The sequence below is a fragment of the Struthio camelus genome, chromosome 5 (assembly GCF_040807025.1).
Source record: "Struthio camelus isolate bStrCam1 chromosome 5, bStrCam1.hap1, whole genome shotgun sequence".
Lineage (NCBI taxonomy): Eukaryota > Metazoa > Chordata > Aves > Struthioniformes > Struthionidae > Struthio > Struthio camelus.
The window spans coordinates 23372056-23394550 of NC_090946.1; the positions used below are offsets into that span (position 1 = coordinate 23372056).

The 22495-nt window shown below is 40.1% G+C and overlaps 1 protein-coding gene across 5 annotated transcripts in view; it reads right to left on the reverse strand.

Annotated features, from left to right (window-relative positions):
* Positions 1–7545: 7545 nt before the first annotated feature.
* The window catches only part of DENND5A (DENN domain containing 5A), a 69618-nt gene continuing 54668 nt past the window's right edge, over positions 7546–22495 (reverse strand). For all 5 annotated transcript variants that reach the window (XM_068945037.1, XM_068945036.1, XM_068945035.1 and 2 more), the window contains 8 exons: positions 17959–18080; positions 15619–15764; positions 14914–15032; positions 13563–13744; positions 12638–12720; positions 11287–11410; positions 10148–10316; positions 7546–9433 (listed from right to left, as the gene is read on the reverse strand). In XM_068945037.1, coding sequence (XP_068801138.1) covers positions 9250–9433; positions 10148–10316; positions 11287–11410; positions 12638–12720; positions 13563–13744; positions 14914–15032; positions 15619–15764; positions 17959–18080 — 1129 coding nt within the window. In that variant the 3' untranslated portion in view covers positions 7546–9249. The remainder of the gene's footprint in view (positions 9434–10147; positions 10317–11286; positions 11411–12637; positions 12721–13562; positions 13745–14913; positions 15033–15618; positions 15765–17958; positions 18081–22495) is intronic.

The window sequence follows — 22495 nt, forward strand, 5'->3', positions numbered from 1 at the left end:
GGCCGCCGGCGGGCGGGCGGGAGGAGGGAGGTGTCTGCGGGCGCCCGGCCCGCCTCGCACTGACACCGGGGCCAGCCCGGGCCGCCGCGCCGCCCTGCCCCTGCCCCTGCCCCTGCCCCAGCCCCGGGCCCGCCCGCCCGCCCGCCCCGCGGCTCAGCCCCTGCCGCCGCTCCCCGCCCGGCCCACGTTAGCAGCCGCCACGCTCCGACACCTGCGCGCCACCCCCGGCGCAGCTGGCCTGCAAGCGGATGGTTTCCGCAAGATGCACAAAGACACCTCACGCTCCGGCGGCCGCCAGCGTCTCGGAGCCGCTGCTCCCCTTCCGAAACGGCGCCGGCCGTCTCTGCCTAGCGCAGGCGTGCCGGCCAGCGCAGCGCCGCCGACCAGCCGCGGGCAGCGCCAGCCTCGCCTCCCTCGTGAAAAGCGCAGTACGGCGATTTTTAAGCAGTGGTGTCACCCCCTCTGCAGAGCCGGGGTCCCCTCGCCGGGGGCACACAGCAGCCCCCGCCCCGCTCCCTTCCCCGGCCCTCCGGCGGCCGAGGTGACCGCTCGCTACCGGCTGAAGTATCGTGTACTGAATGCTGAGTAGCCCTTTCAGGGTGCAAATGAAGGCAGGCACTTCTCCCCCCACCCCGTTTTGCTTTCTTTTTTGTTCTGTGGGAAACACCAAACTATTTCTAGTCCTAAGGGTGGTTGATACACATTAGTAAGTCTTCAGAGAGAAACTTTCCCCTCAGTCTTTGCCTTTGTTTCCTTAACGGTAGCTATAAATTACCACTTTCCTTTTTCACTGGAGCATCAGGCTCCAGTGCTTTTGAAACGATCAAAGTCTTTCTCCTTTAAAATCCAATGAGAAGCAACCTATTGTATGTCATGGACGTTTTCAGCCTTAGTCAAACTCCTCCATAAATGCATAAAGCTGCTCATTAAACACTGGAAGGATTCTTCAGCACCACTCCACACCCCCAGCCTCCTCTTACCAACAGAGGGTAATGAGAAATGAATAAAGACTTTGACAGCTTCTATGATTCGGTGACTAAACAATCGTATTTATGATGGAAACCCATACATCCACTGCACTTTCCATCTAGGGATGTAAACCCTTTGCAAACAATTGTCCTAAATCAACAGAGAAGCAGTTTCCCATTGAAGCACATGACTATGAACTACCTTAAAAGCTGTTAAACACTTCTGGCACCTTCCACTTAAGATTTCTCCCAAGGAACTTGACCACATGAACTTGACTAAAACTCATACTGCTACGAGATAAAACAACAGATATGAAATCTACCTATGAAAACTGTAGCAAGAAGCTAGTAACAGACACCAAAGAGAAAAGCCATATACCTGAACCACCAAGGCATTCTGAAACACAATAAGAGCAAAGCATCTAATTCACTTTTGTGAACTAACATATAAACTAAAGTGACACACAGCTCATTTCAAAGCTGGAAGCTGATAGCCTATCCCTACCACCAGTGCTACCAGCAGCAACTATTTAGGAATGCCTGAGCTGGGTCAAAAACTCCCAATACACAGCTCTGAAGATAAACACGACCAATATTAAATTTATCTCAGTTAATGAGATCTTTTCTTATACATAAACCTTAGAGTGCTTTGTGAAGATTCTTAACTATAATTTAACACACTTTAATACTCTTTTGATTATGATGAATGCCATTAACATATCTCTTTACACACACAAAACAGATAAAAGCTTAGATTTTGGCTCAGACACCTTTTGACAGCCTTCCTCAATGTAACTATTTCTATTGAACTGCAGAGTCAGTGAGATATGAAGACCAGAGCACAGTGGACAGCACTAGGTACTAGGATCTTGAGGCTGGTAAAGAGAAGCTAAAAGTTGCTGAAGTTGAGCCTTAAAAATTTAAATAAGTATGATGAAAGAAAAAATACTAGAGAGTCCAATAAGAAGAAACCCCAAATAACATATTTTTTCTAAATAGCTGAGAAAAGAAAAGCACAGAATTTTAGGGGCAGTGGAACAGCTACTTGCAAATCTTCATAAGAAGCATATGTAAACAAGATATCCTCATAGATTATACACACTGATCCTAAAATCAATAGCAAGGTTTTTGCTTATTTAGGTACTATACAGTATTTTAGTCTTGAACTACATTTTCTCCATGCTGTGTGGACCAAAGTCACATTCAATTATGTTTCAAAGATGCTTTTGTGGGGGTATGCTCTATGTTTTATACTTAGAGAAAGGCTTGCACATCTGAAAATATTTGCTTTTTCTGATTGTTATAATCTTGTAAAAGCTAGTACTTCTTCCTGCAAGCTGATCTCTTAACTTTTTGGACCCCCAGGACTACAACACTGCTGTGAATACAGCCCGCTTCTCCAAAGGAACTGTTTGATAAAGACAAGATCCACGATTCTCCCCAGTTCTCCCTAAATTAAATATGGCTTGAAGCTGCCTCACATGAAGGTCTAGATTAAGCCGTCACACAGTCTTCTTCGTATCAGACATTACAATGTAAAAACTGCTCCAGGAATTGCGTACCTGATCTCCTCAGTAGAGTTGAACACACTTGCCTGAAAATCTGGGATAACAACTGCTTTATGCTTTATATTCCTTGTTAAGTTTCATTAATTACAAGCATTTAGTTGAGGAAATCTAGATTGCTATTTCACTTCTACTTGAACATTGTGAGAACTAGTGGGTCTGCTGGGGCTGACCCAAAACGTAATACAACTGAGAAAGCATAACAAGTGCTTGTGACAGAAGCTAAAAATAATGTAGTAGTTAAAAACAAAAACACAACAACAAAAAACATAGCAGTGCTAGAAAGGCAAAATGGAAAGGAGAAGACAGACAAGTGAAAGAATATTTTCAAATATTTAGTTGTTCCAGAGCTTTGCACACATATAATGACTCAGAGCTTCAGTGTCAAGTCCTGCTCATTTCCATATAGCCTATAAAGTCTGGAACAATTGTTTTGCATCAAGATGAATCACTCAGACTTTTGCACTTACACTTTCCATCTTAGTATCCAAGGGTTTTCCAAGCTACTAATCGGGTTGTGGAGATCAACACAAAATAACACAGCTTCAGTAATCAGCATTAATTTTGGCAATTCAACTGTGGCTTTTGGTAGGAGCAGGACCGGCACAAGCATATGGCTTACGTCAAGCACAGATGAAATCTTGAGTAATTTCTCCAAAAGAACCTCTCATGCAATTTATACTCTTTGTTCAAGTCTTTTTTTATGAAAGTCTAGTAAAAAAAATCTTTTCTGAAACAAACATCAGATTCCTTGACAATATTTCAAATGTTATTGGATCTTTACCTTAAAATACAACTGTCACTGAACTAAGAACTGTTTCTGTTTGTTTCAGGGCTGAATATAATTTGTTTCATTAATGAATATACAATCTTCATAGAAAAAAAATATTTTCTACATGAAATTCTTTGTACAGAGACCTGCTTGCTGCAGCATTCTGACATCTGTACTTCTCTATTAAAAGGTAAGAGCTTTCCAAGTCATCAGTTATAATGCAAGCACATTTCTAGACACAGCATGATTAGACCTGTCAGTCAACAGAAAAGCATTAGCCTGTCTAGCGCCCAAACTCTCCTCACCACCAGACACTAATACACATTATCACCTATCATTTACCTCAGACCTGGCACACAAAAAAGTGCTGTGAAGTCAACAGTTACTCAACACATTTTACTTACCAAGACCCCCGTTTTTGCTCCTTCCACTTGCAGGAAATTAGAAAGACTCAAGACCATCACTGATGAAATAAATGCTTTTCTGAAATCACGTTTACCTCTTAGCTCCATCCACACCTGCACCTACTGGCCATCGTTGTGTAGCCCTTGCAGAGGAATTAGGATGAGCAGATCTAATAAAACCAGAGAAGGGAAAAGGTGGCCTGTTTCCTAGAGATACAGACTTGGCATTTTGCCTAAGTGCGGCGCACCTGGCAGCGGTCACCGAGTTCACGACTTCAAAACCCTAAAGCTGCTCCAGTCTCGGGTCAACAGCGCCATCTAGTCCGAGCAGGGCAAAGACTGAGCGCAGGCCCTGCCAAGCCCTCCGAGTCCGCCCGAGGACAACGCGAATCGTGAAGTGCTGCGTAATCCCTGTCATCTCAGGAAGACCGGAGTGCTTCCACTAAGACACATCGTAAAGCTTAAAACCACCAAACAAAAAACCCAAACAAAACGATCCTGCAACACAGACAGGGGGAAGAGGAGAAAAGAAATATCTCTATATAATGATCAAACTCCTTGCTTTTTTTCCTCGTTTTTATAAAATACCCAGTGATGATCTCATATGGATTGACACAGGGTAAGCCCCATCAATTTCAGGCTAGTCTTAACTTGATCCACTGTTTGCAGGCTGAGAAAGTTGCTCTTTGTGTCTGTCTGCTTCAAAATTTGTCAAAGCAAGTGTTAGCCATTCCTCAACAGCAGGTCAGAATAAGCAAGTCTCTCTGGCTATGCTCAAGAGAAGAGACAGGGCAGCCCTCTAAAAATGAAACAAACAAAAAAACAAACAAAAGGGAAAAAAAAGTCACACACCTGAAGAATGAGCTCTATTTTGCAGACGCTGGGCTGAGGAAGCAGCAGAAACTGTACAATATGGGGGAAGCAGCATTCTTACCTGTTCCTGTCATCGTACTCCCCAGGACATTCATGCCCAGGCAAATTCTGGATGAAGGAGATAAAAGTGAGTATAACTGATATGTGGTCTCCCTGCTCCTCACATAACCGAGGCATGTAACATGCAGGACATAGGCAGCAGAAAAGTTATAAAAGCATAACTACAAATAAGCTTCACTCACTTTTTTTTACTGGTTCACCTAACTCCAGAAACTAGATTCAGCATACAGTAAGGCAGGCAGAACCAGTTTCAGGGGTAGATAAGCAGAGCAATACCTAAGGAACAAAGATCATACTGGGCTCCGCTGCATGAGTATGTACTTCAAATCATTCAAGCAGTGAGTGAAATGAGGGGGAAGGAACCATGCTTTTGCCTCTGCCTGAATACAACCCCTCCTCCCAGTAATTCCAGGTCTGGGACTGACACAGTATCTTCCAAGTTAGGCTGTACCCTGGGCAAAGATGGGATACACAAGTAGGAGACAGACAAATAAGTAATAATGCTCAGGTACTTATGTGTGCTACAGATGTAGCTATGTTTAGAGTCTCAGAGATAGAGCAGAGGTATTTTCTCACTTAACTATTTGATTCTTCCAATCTAAGGTTACATGATCAACATTTAAGACAAATTCTAGTTTTCTGTGGATCCTCTCACATTAAAAAAAGGGTGATGTGGGGATTGAAGCGTGAACCTTGCGTGTAGTGAAGCAAGATTTTTTATTTCATATTCCGTCCTCTCTTATATACCTTATTATGTGAGAATGCAGCTGTGCTTACAGATTAAAGCTGCTTTGCTACATTGCTACAAGCCGCACTCTGCATCGGGATTATCTTCCCTCTCTCACATCCTTGCCCTGCTTTCAATATCTGCACTCGGATAACTCACACGCACCTGCCCGTCTTGGTACTGACGCAAGTCTTCATGTTATGCGCACTTTCCCAGGGCTTCTGGCACTGAGAGAATACTTTGTTGCTGCTCCTAGTTGTCTTCTGGTACACATCGCCCCCGACAGGGTGAGAACACGGTACATAGAGCACACTAACTGTATTCTCTAGAACTTAACATTTTGAAACTTCCATCAAATTCTGTCAAATAACTATTAGAATCAGAAGTTATTCTAAGACAGGAGAAAAGCTAATAGATGCATGAGTATATGCGTGTGTATACATATACGTACTCACAGATGCTCTCCAAGAGCTACATTAGTTCTTTTGCTCTCATTTCCCCCACTCCCTGATTACTGAGTTAGCTTCTCTTCCAGTGATGGTGCCATCTGACTGACAAAAATTGCTTGCAACAAGGCTACACTGGGGCAGGGAGAAAGGCATTCATTGAACAGATGTATATAGAACAACGTATAATGCAGAAAGTGAGTTTAGGTCATATCTAAAAGCCATTTCTTGGATAGCGAGATCCCATTCTGGTCCACTCTACAGAGATTGTTTTAATATATACATCTACACAGAAATTCTCTCCTATTGATGTGTATTGGACTTTATTTCCAGCTACACATATTATCCCATATTACAGGAACTGAAAAGGAATGGGGACAAACACACTTAATACCTGATGCTCATTCAAAATGCAGATGATATACTAACATTAAGACTACTTGTCCACTAAACAAAAGGGAGTACTTTACAAATAAAGAATCAGGCTTCAAGAACAGATCCTGTAAAAAAGAATATACAAAAATGAAGGCTAATAATCCTCGTTAGATCCATGGTTAATCCATTGGGAGTAATGTTAAAAACCTCTATACTCCTTAAGTAGTATAGAAGGTCTTCACAGAAGGTCCAATACAGGAAAGAAGGCCTAAAGGACACAGCGTAGAAAGAATAGTAGATTAATATTAGAAGTTTGAGGCAAACCAAGCCCTTCCCAAAACAGAGGAAGATTAGTCTAGCTAAAAAGTTTAATACTTCACATGCACATCCTCAACACGTATTACTACAGAATACCAGAGAATGTGTTCAGTTTCAGGTTTCATTGCCATTACGGGTTTGGGAAAAGGAATCACTTATTTTCAAAACGCTAAAAACTGTATAGATAATGTAATTTTCTTAATTGCTGCAGCATACAGTGAAGATAATGAAAGTCATGCTTCTGATGAACTTCACTTGAGATTAGACACCAAAGAGCTATACATATCCACATTCAGGCAAAGAGGAAAAGATCATTAGCCAAACTATAGTTAGAGGCTTTTGAAAATAGCACATTAATGCTACTTCTCATGTTAAAAGTTGAATTTTATTGCAGTTCAGCAAATGTACTACATCTATAAGACTGTTTCAAATATCCACGTCAGTTAGTGTCCAACGGATTGGTAGCTTCATCACCATGTGCTATTCACATACCGCTTGAGAGTCACCAAACCTCAGTTTGTCTCCAAACATCTTAGACATCTCTAATAATTTGTCATAACAAGGCCAAAAAGATCCATATCAAAGTCATCAAACTAGCGTTATCTTGCCATATTAAGTGAACCTTTTAGAAAAGGTACTGAGCTTTTAAAAAGTTCAGGGTGAGCTACCTCATCCAAAATGAAACTAAAAGATATTTAATAGTAGGAGAGAGATGGTTTTAATAGGATCAACTAATCTGGTGAGGTCAAAAGGGTTAAATCTGACCCTCTTTCTAACACAGACATCCGCTGTGAAACATACAGGCCTAATAAAATGGTCTTAAATATAACAGAGAGCTGTAAGTTCCTTTTACTATTATTATACAGATGAACAATTTGGAGCCAGCATAGTAAGATTGTCTCCATGCAGTAAGTTGAATACATGAAATTTTCAGAACAAAGTACATCTGCTTTATTCTTCCCCTTCCAAGATTAGAAAAAACACACACACGCAGACACACACTCCAGACTGAAAGAACTCACACCCACTCAGCATGAGTCGCTTGGGCATTGCCCTTGCATTTTTCTAATGCTACCATGAGATTGAAACAGAATTTTGTTCTGGTAAGAAGTAGTGACAAAAGAACTTCTCAATTTAATAATGAAATAAATAGGACAAAAGTAAAAATAGTCAAAAATTTAATACATGTGCTATACTTATAAATTATGGAAATAAAACTATCACAAGATGTCACTAGGTTGTAGGTAATAAACAAAAGGTGCTACAACATTGTACGAACTGAAAAAACTTTGACTCAGCTTCTCACAAGAAGAGAGACAATACTGAGATAAGTTTATACAGTGGAGACCTCTTAAATACATAGCCCTGAATTTCTGTACGGTAATTTGTGACATTTGAAAATTGGCCTGTTCTTAAGTCACATATGCACTTCAAAGTGATTTTATCAGAGGTTTCAAATCAACAGAGATGCCTCCAGGTATTTGCCAATTTCCAGCTCTGCAATAAGTTAAACTTTCAAAATGCTTGTGTTTTATTGTACAAGTGGACTAAAGCTTTCTATGGAAAAACAGAAGCATCCCAAATGAAGCTGATTGCAATAACAGGACCCAAGGCATATCAGTTCAAAAGCAAAGGAAAAAATTACTATTTTCTGTCTTTTTAGAAAAGTTAACAAATCTGAAATCCTGATATTTGTTAGTAAGGCTTGCCATTATTCCATGGTGGAACTGTTGTCTTTATTTAATCATCTGGCATTTGGGGAATCCATGTCCCTCTTTACTGGCAGTTAAGAGAATTACCAGCAGCAACCATGTAACAAACTTTGAAAGGCTGGTTCAAGTGCAAATATTTTTTCCATTATAAACACTTATTCCAGGTTTTTCATTTAAGTGGGCTGCACTGTAAGTTCTGAATTGCAACACATCATAGCCAGTTATATCATATAAGATTTTTTTTAAAGATAAACTTACAAAACACAGCGATAGGTTAAATAAATAAAAACCATCAGTTAAAAAACGCACTTAATTTCTTCTGTGCAATTACGTACCAATATGAAAAATATTACTTTGATCTCTGCACATTTCACGGTTCAGTCTCCTGGAATTCACTAAAAATAATACTGACAACAAAAATAAAGAAAAAAGCGAATTGTTGACAAATCAGTGCTTTAGAGCTATTAGAAAAAGCACACATCAGAATTTGTAGTTCCCTTGCAGCAGAACAGTGACCCAACATGTTAAAAATTAAACATTGGTAATAATGTTAATATATAAAATATTAGTTTAAAAACTATAGAATGACCTTCTCAGCAGAAATGGAGTGTATACATTGGGGTCTATGACATACAGCATATCTGAAAGCAAGTTCACAGAATGCTGAAAGGCTCACTGCACATTTTCTATGGCAAGGAAATATTGCAGCTTTAAAATAAGCTGCACAATACTCATCTCTATCTCTTTCACATGAAAGTGTGTAAAAAGCAAATCAGCAAATAAACTCTAAAATAGATTTATACCAAAATCCTCTTTTTTACATTGAGTTTACAGCTTCTATCCTTTTGCCTGTACTATTATTGGAGTTTCCTTCAAGAAAAGTCAAAGTTGCATTTTGGGGCCATGAACAAGTTCACGATACAATGTACTGGCAGACAGAACTTTTGCATACTAATGAGATTCACTCTTTGTTGCCTCCCCCCCCTTATATTTTTTTAATTTTGAGATATTCATCTGTGGGAAAAGAGGTCAAATATCAATTCCTTTCACAAGAGACGCCTCCAACGTAATGTTGAACTCCTGCAAGGTCTGCAGCACTCGAATCAAAGAGTTCACAAGCGTATGGTCCTTAATCAGTGCTACGTCTTCATACATCTGTGCTGTGATCGGGCAGTCTGCAAGCAGGGCGATCCAGTGATGCAGAAGGTGGTCTCTGACAAAGTTACATTTTTACAATTTGGAAAGAAAAATAAAGCCAAGTTAATTTCTCATTTTCATCAAAATGATTTTCATTCTTTGCCTTCTAAATAGGCCTATCATCTTCTCCATAAACTTCAATAAGAGGAGGAAGCAGAAGCAGTTGCATGTGGCACTTGCTTCTCTCACAGGAGGATGCTCCGTCCTTAAACGTTTCTAGGCCTTCCCCCCTTCACATCAAAAAGTAAAGTGCCCAGGAGGCCTGGAAGCCCTACAGAGGCCCAAATTTACTTGCCTGCTCCACTCCTATCGTGTCCAAGGCTTCCTATGTGGTTGCAATTTCTCTCCTACCCTTCTACAATTAAGAGGGAGAAGGCAGGGAATTCACAAAGGCAGAAACAGGAGAGGCCTCTCTGACTGCTGGTTTTCTGTTCTTTCTCCTGACCTTGCTAGATGAACAGGAGAGGGAAGCTATTCACATCAATCTCCTACTCTTGTCTCATGATTCAACTGCTCAGTGCTCTGGGTTGCCTCAGTTTTTCATAGTTCAGGTTTCCCACCCTTCATGTGTGTAAGAGCTCAAATAATGAGGACACAGTTCACTTGATCCTTCTTTGGTAAGGTCAAAGAACTTTAAAAACAGCAGTCAAACTTCAGAACCCAGCAGTTGAGTGGCTTCATTTTACTAATATGCAACATCCTTTGCATTTTATAAATAAAAAAATAATACCTGGCTCCAAGACACACCAGCATCTGAAACTTGCCATCCTTCCCAATGTTTCTAGGAGTGCTGTTGATAGCAGTGATAAAGCGACAGAAATTCCTGGCCCTTGTCTGCCAGTTTTCTTCAGGGACCATTTCATTCTGCTCAAGAGTTTCATAATATGTTTGTGCTTTTTCTTAAAAGAATGAAAAGATGATCATCAGTGCTAAAAATCTGTGCAATATCATTCTCCAGTGCTTGGTATAAAATAATTAGGGACTATGACCTTCAAATACAGATAATTAAATTTTAAAATGTCTCAGTACAATGCTTTCCCCATAAGCTTGCTTTCAAATCCATAAAGCTATCTGAAGCCCACATCTGACAGCTGACAAATCAGCAGGAACATCTGCGTCGCAGATAGGACAATTATAATTGAAAGATCTAGATTCAAAGCTTGTCTATGAGTTTCCCAAGTAATTACGCCTAGGGTGGTTTTTTTTTCCCCCCCTGTTTTAATATGTCCTCCTGTGTACCCCACTTGTAAAATGGGAATTCCACTTCCTACTGCATTTTGACATGATACAGTAATACGATGATATGAGAATAAGAGCAATGTCCAAATACTTGCTCGTAACACAGAAACGCTATTAAAGGTAACTCCTTTTCTAAGAGATGAGTTTGTATACTCAGGTGAGTTATTCAGCTCTCTAAATTAAAGAAACTGGACTGCTGTGTTAAAAATGTATATTTATAACTCCCTTATTATAACATCCAGTAGGTACCAAGAACACTAGATCCATGATTTCTTGTGCTTTATGAGGCAACTCAACTTGTAATTGTTTTACTGCTTTCACAATGCTCAATTAAAAACAAGGTTGTCATATGACAATTTATCACCTAATTTAAGTAATTCTTCCTCACTAGGGAAGCTTGTTTTACACTACTTTTGCTAGAAGGACATAGTGTCAACTTTGGCAGAAGACAGATGCTCTCTTTCTTTAACAGTACCAGGAGGTAAGAGCTCTTACATTAATTCAGCTGCTGAGATGCCTCCAGCAAGCATGCTATTCACACCAATTGACACAGTAGCAATGATAAAAAGGAACACAGATGGATATGTTTCAAAGACTCAAACAGGCTCAGTATGTTTTCCTCACACTTACCTAAAAAGTCCCAAATAAAGACGTTTTTGAAGAGCCTGGGTGATTTAAATCCATGCTGAAACACTTGCTCAAGAGCTGAAACAAGTCCACTTTCTCCACACAGCAAGAGTGTCAGACTGCCTCTCTGACAAACACACAGAAAGCACACACATTCAGCTCAGTTTGGCAGCCCAAAAGTGTCATGTGTGTTTATTACTGAAATCAGTTTTTAGATAAACAGATGCCCAAATATACAGCCCAGCACTGAACAATGGCCCCAGACAGGATGGCCCAGTTCTCAACAGTCCTGAGCACACAGAAATTTGTTAACCTCCCAAAGAATGAGGCTGAAGAAAGCAGTCTCAGGACCTCCAGTAGTTCGTCTTGAAAAGAAGCCACAAAAGGATCAAGATAAAGATCACGAGCAAGCTTTACCTCATAGTAATGACCACCATACAGGAAATTTTAAGAAAATATTTTCCTCTGAGCAATAAAGGTCACAGGTCCATTGTAGGATGTGCCTCAAACCGCTTGCTTGTCATCAAAAACAACATTTAATCCAATTTTTAAACACTGGGAAAACAACAAATTCTCCTATAGAACACAGTAAATTCTATTTTGCAAAAACATTTTCAGAGTATCATGTCTTAGGATCATTCTTTAAATACGCACAGCAACGGAAATCAGATTGTACATGAATTTGCCCTATTACTGTGAACTTGGGAAAGGTAGATGCAGCAGGAATGGCAGGACCTACATGTAAAAATTAATGACTTTCATTGAATCTCCACTACCGCTCACAAGGGCTGAAATTTGATGTTGTGACCAAGGCACGCCTCAATTTTTTTCATGAAATAACTGCTATGACAGTTAAGATGATCTTTACATTACAACAAGCATAACTTCAAAGTGTACCAGGAGTTTCTGAGAGTGCTTTGACTTTATGTGGCTGATGGGTTTCCATGTTATAAGTAGCCAAGGTAATGCAAAACAGGCATAAAAATTTCTCCGTACTCAATGTTGATGGCAAAATGTCAGCTTATTCAGAATACACTAAGTAGGAAGCAACACTCTAGACAGCTGTACAACTAAAATCCTAAGCAGAATTTGACTCTTAACACAATTTCAAATACTAAGATACTGAATTTAAATTAACACAATGTTCCAGTTAGCAGCAAAAATTGGGTACTTGAAGATATCCTATTACATCAATGTAGTCTCAACATCTCATTTTTGCTCCACTTCAGGAATTCTGAAGCACAGATAGATGACTGTTCATTCCCTTTAGTGGTTTTTAGTATATATTCTCCAATGCTTACTAATATGATTTGTAAGACTGGAGTGCCGTTACACAGACAAAACACCACCTTACCTCTTTCTCTGGCTTGTGGAAATGCTTGACAATGCCGTTGACAGCCTCACCAATCGCTTCTTGTATCTGACCAGTATTTAATTCTGCAACATACAAAATACTTCCATTCACTTTATAACAGCTTTAGAGACAGTACCTGTGCATGAGGGATAAGGCCCATTGCAAGGAAGAAGAGGAGCATGCACTAGTATAATCTATGCTGTTGGCAAGAAAGTGCTGGACTGCTGGCGGTAGAAAACCCATTCTATTTTCGTTTACTATGCAGGAGGTGAAAGTGGAAATAGTTTGTTTATATATCAGAGTTGAAATGTCACAGTTTTAATACGACAACAGGAAGAAAGATTTGATTATGTGAATTTTCGAACTAGGGCCCAAAGTTAAGATAGAGATGCGCTTTGATTAGGACCATCAAATCTGGGAATCTTGGAAATGTCTTCTGTGATAGTTTCACTGTAAATCCAAGCATGCTTGGGAGCAAAGTAACCAGCTGATTTATAAAGAATAAGATAGCCCCAGAACAGTGGTCTCAACAGAAAACTAACGTCCATTAGTAGGCTTTTTTAAACCATGAAAGATAGATATGAGACAGGATGACAAATTTCTATCTTTCTCTACAGTTTTCATCCCAGAGGTGAAGGACAAGAACGCAGAAACCACCACTAGCACAGCTAAGCGGTGGAGCAGGAGTTCAGAGGCTCCTTCTTTTCATCTTTGCCGGCTTTCAAAACTTGACTGGACATAGTCTTGAGCAACCCGTTCTAACTTTGATGATAGCTGGACTCTGAGCAGGAAGGTTGGGCTAAGCGAGCTTCACAGGTCCTCTCCAACCTACTGCTCTAAAATAGAAAAATCTCACAATTCTGTTTGCAAGCAGCTTTCCGCAACAAACGAGGCAAAACAGTACAAAACATCTCCCACCACTCACTTGGCTTATTGTTTGGCGATATAGCGACCAGTCTTCTGATCATGCTTGGTGACTGCTGCAATGGAGGAGTTCGGCACTGCCGCTCATCAACCTCAGTGTGGGAAGTCAGCAACTCTCCCACTAGGATCCTCTCTAAGCTGCCATCATCCATTCCCTTTCCAAGCCACCTTCCACAGGGAAACCTGAGAACATAAAGCAGATGTTTGGATCAAATCCTTCAACCCCAGATTCAATTTCGTGCCAAATACTTTCAACTGTAGTTGCTAACATCCAAATTCTACTAGCATAGTTATAAAAAATTCTTGCCTCTTGTCTAGCAGCTAATAAATTTGTGGCTTTTGCTTCTGCCAGCAGAGGGAGCACAAATAAAACAGGTTTTCTGTTCAGTTTTGTGCTAAATGCTGCACTTGTTGATGTGCAAAGCAAACAGTGGCAGATTTTGTCTTGTGTCCCATACCTAACACTTCACTTGACTGCTAGAGGGAGAAGAGCTAGAAGGGGAAGGCCTACTATACACTACAGGTGGATGGTGCAATACAGCTATGCTTTTATTGAATACTTTATGTAGCAGACCCAGCCATAAAAGAAACAACATATACTTAAACTCCAAAACACAAACACATCTATTGAAATCAGGATACTCAGTCAGACACTATGAAGCACACATGCTCATTCGCTCATTATCACTTTCTCTGAACCAGTGTTGATGTCAGCTTAACTAGCTCAGTCAGAAAACGGAATGGCATCCAAAAACAGAATCGCCTCATTTAATTACAACTAAGCTGGCACAGAGAACTGAGTGGACATGAGCGTGACAGATTCTCTAGACAATGGAAAGGGCGCCAAATCATGCTGTACTTAACACGAATCAATTAATTCTTACTAAAAGCCTTGTTCCTCTTAGTATTTTCACTCCACAAATACAGAGTTCTAATGCTCATAAGCCCTTTTATTCCAGCTTGTATCCAAAGTTTTCTCTATAGCACTACAGCACTCAACCTATCCGTAATATAAAATACCACCCATATTTGGTAAGCAGCAAGTTCTAAATTATCATTTCTTCCTTGGTCTCAAAACAGATTCTTTTTAAGATGCTTAACTGTCAACTTATCTTCTCCATCAACATTTGGAGATCCGACATGAGCACCTGCAAATTGAAAACTCTGCTCACTTTTGTGAGAATCATGACCTGTTTAATGCCAGAAGCCAAATGACCTTTCTATGCTTTCAGGTAATATCTGTAGTCACAGAGTCCCAGGAGATAAGACCTTTATGAGCAAACAAGCCCTACTGTGCCAGCTCCCTGCAGAAGTTCTACTTACCCAACATGAAATGTCAGGATGATACTTACTTGTAAGTATGCCCTGTTATTTCATTTCTGACCATAACATATTCCACTAGCCACTTGGCATACAGCCCTGAATTATCATGTCCTATTTGCACTGTGGTCAGTTTTCCCAGGTTTTGGCACTGCAAATTAAACAGAGTTTGTCAGAGCAAACTGAAAGAAAGAGTGGTACACTGAAGGAGTAAGCTATTGGAGAATATACTGACATTGGAAATAAGAAATGTGAAGCTCTCATCTCCTGCTCTGATTGCATGACTGATTCTGGGCTTTTAAAATTAGGGGGCTGGGAGTTCTTTGTTTTTTTTTTGGGGGGGGGGGGTCTTTTGTTTCAATATTGTTTCAATCAGCAAACAGAGCATCACTTAGAATAGATTTTTAATCCTAATTTTACCCAAAAACAGAGCATAACTACTTCTGTCTTTGTAGCCATAAGAAGAGAGTATGACACCTCCCACCAGAACAGCACAGAAGTTGTGATACAAAGACAGAAGTCTTCTCCTACCTTGCCCAAAGAATGTGTCAGTTATTCTGCTCCGCATGTTACTAAATACAGATTAACATTGCTATGGACAAGCATAGTCAGTATTTGAGACTAACCACACAGAATACAGATGTGAAATGTAACACAAGATGCTACAGCCGGGGGAGAATATAAAATCGAACAAGTTGAACATACAACACAGTGCTCTTGTATCAAGCAATACAAACCTCAAATGTCATTTCTAATATATTCCTGGGAATCTGCAGGACTCCTGTTTCACCCAGTTCTCCTGAGATACAGATCCAAGGATTGGCTGTAAACATTGAGCCACCAAGTTTCTTGCTAGGAACAATCAATATATGGTATGGTATCACTGCAAACACAAGAAGAAATAAAACTTCAAGAATGAAAAAGGATAATTATGTAACCTCCTCTACGATGAGAGAAAAAGATGAGTCATAATATAGCACACTATCACGAAATATAAAAAAAGCGCTACTATTTAATCATGCTAACACTTCTGTACTACACACTGATTGACAATTGGGAATGCACAAACGTGCTAGTGTACACACAGTGGTCATTAACTTGTAGAATTAATAGCAAAACAATGTCAAACGAACAAAGAAATATGCATGGAGTAATGTCTTTAAATAGGTGTAATTTTTTTTTGCCTGCCAGTCTCAAAACGTGTCATGAAGATGGTTACCTGTACCTAGCTTACAGACAAGGAAATAGAGAGGTTCATTTACATCTCTACCAGCATGCTGCAGCTCAGCTTGCAACTCAAAGTTCAACTCCTAACCAGCGCTTACAGGTGTGTACACACCCACACCCACCCCTCCCTAACACTAATTGCCATTCGATTACAAACTGAAGCCTTTAGCTGCAGGGCTTGCTTGTGGCAACATTCACTACTGTGACTGAACAATTTCAGAGAAAATACATTATAGTGCTCCAAGTTTCTCTGTACCATGCTGCTCTTAATTATGTTAACTGTATACCTTCTTGATTTGAAAGAAAAAATGCACTTTTTCCCCCCCTCTCTAACTGGCACCACAGACAGTGTTTGAGCACCAAATACCTTCTGGTCCCCCAGTTTATCAGTAACTAATTTAGCATAGTCTCACCTGAGTTACGGCCTCTCCTCTGACTCAGGAGGCAGAAGGAAATACATGTGCTCTTCGATTGCCTAGCATCTCATGCATGGCTTCCTATTAACCAACCTTTTACAACAAAATCCAATTATCTGAATGGTTACTGTGCTTCCTGGCAACTTGCCCTTTTTTTTTAAGAGGGTATAAAGAGTTTATAGTTAAGGTTTTTCAGCTGAGGCCTTTAATACATTTCTTCCTAAACGTCTCCTCAGCTGACAGTGGCCCCAGGAAAGCATCTGGTGGTTGGATTTTCTTAAAAGCTTGATGCCCACGGCCTTTAAAAGTGAATTAAAACATTTCCCTTTTTATTTTCTGTGCTGATAGTCTTAAAGTAAGTGACAATTTAACAGCATCCAGCAGATCAGACCTTAGCACTGTCCATAACTTACCCTCAACAAGAGGTGTTACACAGAGTCATTTCTTGTCATCTCTGTCTATACTTTTGGCTGAGGAATGACTACATGGATATAGACAGTCATTCCTCAACCAAGGATTTGGTTAGAATTAAATTATTCTGCAATTCATTTATAGAGCAAACATATGCACTTTAGGTTACAAAGTAGCAATTAAGAAAAAATATTTTGCTTAGACCTCTGCTTCCTTTCTCTTTCATACACACAATTATGGATCATAACATACCATCAAGGGTAGCCCTTATCTTGGGGCCAGAGGGGACCACCTGCACATCCCCCCGCCCCCTAAATTTTATAAACTTTACTACAGTCTTTCCTCATCATTCTGCCTTACTAGTGCAGTACTGTGGCAGCAGGCACACAAATGCTTGAAAACACCATAGCATATTTAAGTGTTAGAGGGGGAAGCACCTTACAGAAACTTCTTACATGGTGTTTTTTTTTTTTTTTTTTTGGTAAACCAGCACTTAAATGTGTTATAGTTCTGGTGCGGTCTTCAGTGGTATTTCATTGGCTAACCCAAACTCAGAGATGGATGTGTGGCAAATTGCGCTAAGCATGAAAAGAAGAAAGGAGGAGGTCATAAGTTACAAAGTAACAGCCTTTTTAAATTCCTAATATGTACTAAGTTAATATTCTTATCTTGTTGTTGTTATTTTGATAACGAATAACCTATACTGTTCCTGTTTAGCATGAAACACAGAAGCACAAAACAAAATTTTCTTTTGAGTACCCTCCACTGAGCTAAAAGAACCAAAGCTGCCACTAATGCTCGTGTTTTACCAAGTTAGAAATAAAAGCCTTTAGTCACACATAAGAGACACACTACTTGGCTCCAGAAAGGATACTAGAAATAGTGATATAACATACACAGATGGATAGCAGGATGAAAACAGAACCAAAACACGAAGGAACATTGCTCAAAACTGTTTAGAAATCTGTATAAAGGACTCAACCGTCTCCAGTAAGCAGAGTTGCAGGGAAAGCAAGTACTTACAGATTGTTGTGAAAACATTGGTAAAGCAAAAGTAATCAACTGCATTGAATGACAGGAGATGATATAAGAATTGTTCTTTCTCATCATCACAGCGCAGGAATGCATAACGCTTGTAGAGTTTTCTGACAAAGCAAAACAAATGATCTGTCATAGTAACACGATGCTTTCAGTGAAATGTTTTCTATTATGCATATTTATTATGTAAACTGTGAAGAACGTGCAAGTAATTACAAGTGACAAGTGATACCTATAGAGCCGGTAGTGTTTAATTTGCCAAGATATATAGATACTCTGCAAGCCTGAAGCCTCTTGAGTGCACCAGCTCTATAATTTAGACTGTTTTCCACCACTTGAAAGCAAGGTTTGGGTTGGTCTAAGGGTTTCCCTCCACCCCAAAGAAACCAAAGAGGAAGAAAGGACTTTTATACCTTCTAGGATAAGATTCTCCAACCTCTTCCTGACATGTAAAGTATTTGAATTAAAAGAGCTCTCACAAGCTGCTTCTGAACAGCTGGGGGCAAGCGCAGCACATATGACATAGGACAGTTAAAAGGCTAATTTTAAAGGATAACATGACAAACTCTGGGGCTATCTACTTGTATTAGTTTATAGGTGATATCCCAGGGCCTACAGCAAACCATGTATTAAGGTAGGGTATAGCTTTGACATAGACACTAGGCAGTTCCTGAAATAATCAAAATCACAAGCAGGCAAAGGTGGCCTAAAGTCCTCCTGTTCCCTTTCTCCTAGGTTGCAAACTCTTTACTAGAGCTGTAACACCACACAGAACCCCAAATATTCTTACATGGAGTTATCAAAAGATGCAGCTCAGTGGCCTCTCACAGGAACAGAGTCACTAGCCAATATAGAAGAATGAGCAGTAAATATTCTTTTATACTTATCGATATCGTTCAAACACATTAGAGAGCTTAACACTGCAAGACTTGCAACAGAGAAACCTTTACAAGAGCTTACAACCTAAGCCTTTTCAAATGAAAATTCTGATTGAAGGATACTCTCAGAGTTACTCACTCGCATGTGGCAGCGACCACTATTTTTTGTTAATTATTGCAATCCAATGATACCAGTATTGGTAAATAATCACAGAAGAAGAGCACGCCAAGATGCGTCAAAATCCAACCAAGGCCAGAGGAATCCAAGTCATCATTGTAAGAATTAGCTGTTAGTAATGCTGATGCAGCCATGGAAGGATTGTTCCTGTCAGGAGGACATCCTGACAATTCCCCTCATTTTCAGATATCAAATATGAGAAGGCCAGCAAGTGGCTCACAAGCCAGAAATCAAAACAAATCAATAATTAACACACACAAACATAACGCCAGAGATTAACAGGACATGTTTAATGAACAGGAAGTCTTAAATCAACATAACCTGCCTGTAGCCACACAAGCAGCAAACCCACGAGGGTCCCATGGGTCACTGAGTCTATGTTTCATTTGAACAATCCGAACCACGTGCTTTGGACAGCCTGCTCACAAGACTATACGCTCTCCCATCTTTTCAAAACGGCAGATTTTTCAGCTGACCCGTGCACATTCTTGTGGCCCTTCTGCATGCACAGTGTTTCCTAATTCTTCACAGGAACCTAGCAGCACCAAGTCTTTTTGGCTGTCAGAATCCATATGTTACCCACTTCAATCCATGTGTGTTACCAACTACAGTCCATATACATTACCAACTTCAGTTACCTGTATATTATGACAATGACTAGGATTTTGCAAGATCATCAGTACTCAAGATTTCAGACCAAGGATCCAGTTTTACATGCATGTGGACACACTTATCTTTTCTATCACCTAAACAGTGTAACATGAACACGGACAGGCAAGTGAATAAACTCCACTTAAGCTGAGGTACTCTGAGTTCTCAATAATTTCAGAATCCGTCGGTCCGCTTTGTGGCTGGCGTGCTACCACTGCATTTCCTGGGCTCTGTAGAGATTATTAGAATGACCCACGCTATGATGGTCATAAAGTGTCTTCCATACTTAAAAAAGCATCCTCAGGAGCTTCTTGCATGAACTCCATAGCAGCAAAGAAGCAAGATCAGCATAATAGTAAAGTAATAAGGACCGTTTCCTTCTTCTAGACCTCATTTACTAGTGGAACAAACAAGTAGAAGATAACTAAGCACAGAGATGCACACTTAGACATCGGGGAGTGAAACTAGGCGATTTCCTTCTGTTCTCCAATGCCAGTCCCTTTGCAGACTAGAAAGAAACCAAACTTATTTCAGTTCTCTTCTCTTTTTAGCAAAAGCCAAGTGAAGGGAATGGATTAGCTACAATATCTAATAGTTGCTTCAAGAAAAAGCAATCAAGTTAACTGTAAAATGACAAACATTATTCTTAGTACTTCACTGAACTTAGCACTACTTCCTCTAAAGAAACCCACTAATTGAATGCATTTTTAATTCATGCTGCCTAGAATGCCATAATCTTTAACTAGACTATCTAAATATGCAGTACAACACACTCAGAATTACATAGAATCAATGTCATTTCTGTGCAAGTTGCCCCTTTCCTTGTCATTTTCATTTAAAATATATATATTTACTGCTGTCTCACGCTGAAATATTTAAGTCTATTCTAGAAAACCAGAATCTGTTTGATTGACGAACAGTGCATTGGCAAGTGTTGAGAACTCTTTTCTCCCCCCCTCCCCCCTTTTGGGAATGTCCTCTCACATCACTTGTTCTGCGTGGGCAAGCACTACCAAATTTAACCTGATCTAGATGGTTGACTTCACTGGAGAGGCCCAACTTCAACTCAGAGAGGTAGGTTTATTAGCTGTCCTCACTCTGTCCCTCAGCTTTTCCTTGCTCGCTGTTGGAAAGAAAACAGGAAGGCCACAGCGTCATCAGCAACTTCAGCATAACAAGGCAAACCTCAAATAAGTAGCAATCAGGGGGTGGGAGGACAAGGTAAAGCCATTTGTTGGAAGGTGGTGCAAGTGGGACGAGAGGAAAGGAAGAGCAGACAGCATAGGTGAAGCTGTCTCCAGAAAGAAGTCTTTTACTCAAGCTACTGACAATTACCAGGGCCCAAACAAAAAAAAAAATCTTAATTCTCACACGGTAAATAGTATACCTAACCTACTCAGCCAGACTTTTTTTTTCCTAAGCATGGTTATTTCCCTAACCATTACTAAAGAAACCTCAGATCGCTATTCATAAAATACTATGATTAGTACTAAATATGGCCTGTAATCCGATTTGTGCAACTATTTACAATACATTTACAAAGATAATATAATGAGCATGTTCTCTGGACATCATCATAGTAAATATGTCCTTGTGCCAAATGCTTCCTTTTGCCTTTCAAAGAGACATACCTACAAGCAACACTAGGCCCAGAACTTGGGATAAAATTTAAGCCAGCAGAATTTGGGAATCCTCCAGGTTCAAGCCTTCAGTTTTAAACCTCCTCCTCCCAAGCAATCCTCTCTTCATCATATAGGCCTCCCATTTTCTGTCTACAGCAATTACTCTAAATCATTTTAAAATAATTTTGTGCCTCAATGTTTGGGTCTTTTCACAACATATATTTGACTTCATACATGAGGAACTGGCAAGTCTTATGTTGAAATGTCTAGAAGTAATAAAAACAAGAACAGGATCATAGTCAAATATCTGACTACTACGAAATCAGTTCAATCATATGTTCTTATGCAGGCTATAAATGCAAAACCTTGACGGTGGAGGAGAGGGCAAACAAAGCTGAGATACCGTCAGTTTTATCTAGGGACAATGACAGTCATGCTCTGGCATGTTTAGATGGAAAATTTTAAGATGTGACCAGACCTCATCTTGAGCTTACTGCCCCAAGATGAGATAGAAGAAGTGGTCATCACAGCATTCCTGGCCCCCTTCAACGTATTACATGTACAACATTTATCTGCTCTCTTAAAAGAGGCTTCTGCTGTGGCTTATCTACAATATTTCACATTGCACTGAGAGGGGCTAGGAGTATGTAATCAGCAAACATGTCTCAGCTGTGGAGGCAGAAGTCAAGCAAAGGAACAGCCACTTTTAAAGTCACACTAACGAGAACCACAGAAGCACATCTGGATGTGCCTTCGTACTCTTTGTATTGTGACAGAACTGCAACCAGGATCTATGCTGAACTTTGCCATGTATTGTGAAAACACAGACAACCCGAGGGATATAAAACAGTACATCCCAATGTTACAGAAAGGGGACCAAGATAAAAAGTTTGAGCCAGCAAAGTAGTCAAGTTTGGAGTTAAGCCCCACTGGATTTGATCCTTGGCAATTTTTGAAGATCTCAACTCGAAGTTGCAAAAAGTCTCCTGCTGACATAGAACTGATTCTGTATCTCAAGAACTCCAGCACTGGATCAGAATCACCAAATCGCTCATGCACAGGTACAGAGACACACCTGGAAGGCTAGTGTGTTCTATTCCTTTTGTACACTGCTAAGCAGATGAAATAAGTGGTTCTGTGTTTTTAAAAGTTTAACAACTAAATAGGTTTAACTAGTAAAAGCCTTGCTCAAG